The sequence below is a fragment of the Perkinsus marinus genome (assembly GCF_000006405.1).
Source record: "Perkinsus marinus ATCC 50983 genomic scaffold scf_1104296940780, whole genome shotgun sequence".
NCBI lineage: Eukaryota > Perkinsozoa > Perkinsida > Perkinsidae > Perkinsus > Perkinsus marinus.
In genome coordinates this window covers 1-1,703 of record NW_003212721.1, presented here as the reverse complement: position 1 = coordinate 1,703, position 1,703 = coordinate 1, and the positions used below count along the sequence as shown (strand labels likewise).

Here is a 1,703-nt window from a genome sequence, read left to right as displayed (position 1 = left end):
GGTGATTTGTGTCTTGCACGGTCCGACCTTAGCCTCATAAAGGTAGCTGGCATGCTTAACGATACCCTTCGCTCTTACATATCTATATGATTGGATCGCTGAACCTTTAGTGCAGCCCCTGAAGTACACTGAGTCGCTATGACTGTGAGAACAAGTACAAGATGGATTCCCTATCGAACACCCACGCTCAGACAAAAGTATCGTCGACTCACTTATTGCCATATGGCTGACTACAGTCGACTATCTGTTGAACTGAGAATGGGACGACTTTGGGAATCCCAGCCTGTATTTTGAAACGGCTTTCCAGCACGACTGAAGAGGAGCAGCCAAGGCGATGAACGAAGACAGGCACGAGTGAGGCTTCACGCCGGAATATTCGATCCAATTGGAAACTCACCAGCGGCTGCTATCGCGTAGCAGCTACCACAATGTTCTGTTTGATCTCGCACTGGCCCCAACGCGCCTAGAGCCTCCCAATCCACCGACGCAGGAGGAGCCTTCAAGTTGTCTTCTAGGTCTGGGGAGGTTATCCTCTGCGTGAAGCGATAAGAGAGTAGCCTCACAGGTTGACCCATTGATATTCGAGAATGTTCGATCCTCCTCGGGTTCAGGATCCTGATCACACGTTAACACTTCATTGAATACTTCACGTGGTATATCAGCATGCTCATTGAGGCCGATCTCATGAGATATATCGCCTGAATTACACAACAGTAGAGCATAATCGTTGGCATCGTGGGTGCGACTGTCGCACTGCGACATCATTCACCATAGGCTTTCAGATCGTCTATCTCCCTCAAACTATGCACGAACGCAGCCTTCGCAACCTCGTACTGTTCCTTCGAACCATACTTCTTCTTATACCTGTGAGATTGAAATAGAGCAGGACCTGCGTGGCTGTACGCCAACTAACGCTATCAATCTGACGATGCATCTCACATTCTTATGAACTCCTGGAAGGCTTGCTCGATGTCATCAACTCCAGTCACCTGGTTCGAGCCTCTGACCACATCCTGAGCCACGATAACGAGAGATAGAATTCCGACGGTGAACCACATAGAAGTATGTTGGGAACTGTCAGACAGACCCGACTCTAAACTCGACAGAGAGAATGCAAGAGAGTGGCACGTGTGGTCCAGAGGTCCTGGAGTGCACATGCAGCTCGATTCACGCATGCACGTGAGATACGTTCAATTTACCAAAGACAGCCCTAATCGTATCAAGCAGAGTATTTGATAAGTGGGTTTCGGCTAAGATTGGGAAGTTTTTTCCAAATCCAGGCCGGTTTTGTGAAGATGTGAAGTTGCGTTCCAAAGTTTTGGAACTTGTTAGAAAAGACCTACATTTCGTACGTTCTGCTCACGCGTGCGTGGGCAGAGCGTGAGCAGTCTTCTCGCACGTAAGTGATGTGTTTCGTATTCCACATTACTGTGCTCGATGGAAGGGTCACATCGTCTGCAAAGGACAGCTCATTTAACATTGTACCCATTTTCTGTCCGCCAATATGTGAGCGGGTTGAGCGTCCGGGTTGCTTGTTAGTGTCCAATAAGCGGAAGCCGTGCGGAGATTTCCTCAGTTTTTCGCTGAGCACTCGATCTGTGCGAAATGGCGCTTAGTCACGTTGAGTGTTGAACGCGTTCACATGCGAGTCTCTATGGTCTAGTGCCTCTTCTCAGTTCTCTGGCTCGAATCTCACGCACTAC

At 48.9% G+C, this 1,703-nt stretch overlaps 1 protein-coding gene across 1 annotated transcript; it reads right to left on the bottom strand.

The window, feature by feature from the left end:
- Window positions 1-761: 761 nt before the first annotated feature.
- Window positions 762-1,058, bottom strand: Pmar_PMAR007551 (hypothetical protein; the record flags this gene model as incomplete). Its single annotated transcript, XM_002781997.1, has 2 exons — window positions 762-864; window positions 940-1,058. 2 exons carry the CDS (start codon window positions 1,056-1,058, stop codon window positions 762-764), a joined length of 222 nt encoding a protein of 73 aa, XP_002782043.1.
- Window positions 1,059-1,703: the final 645 nt, after the last annotated feature.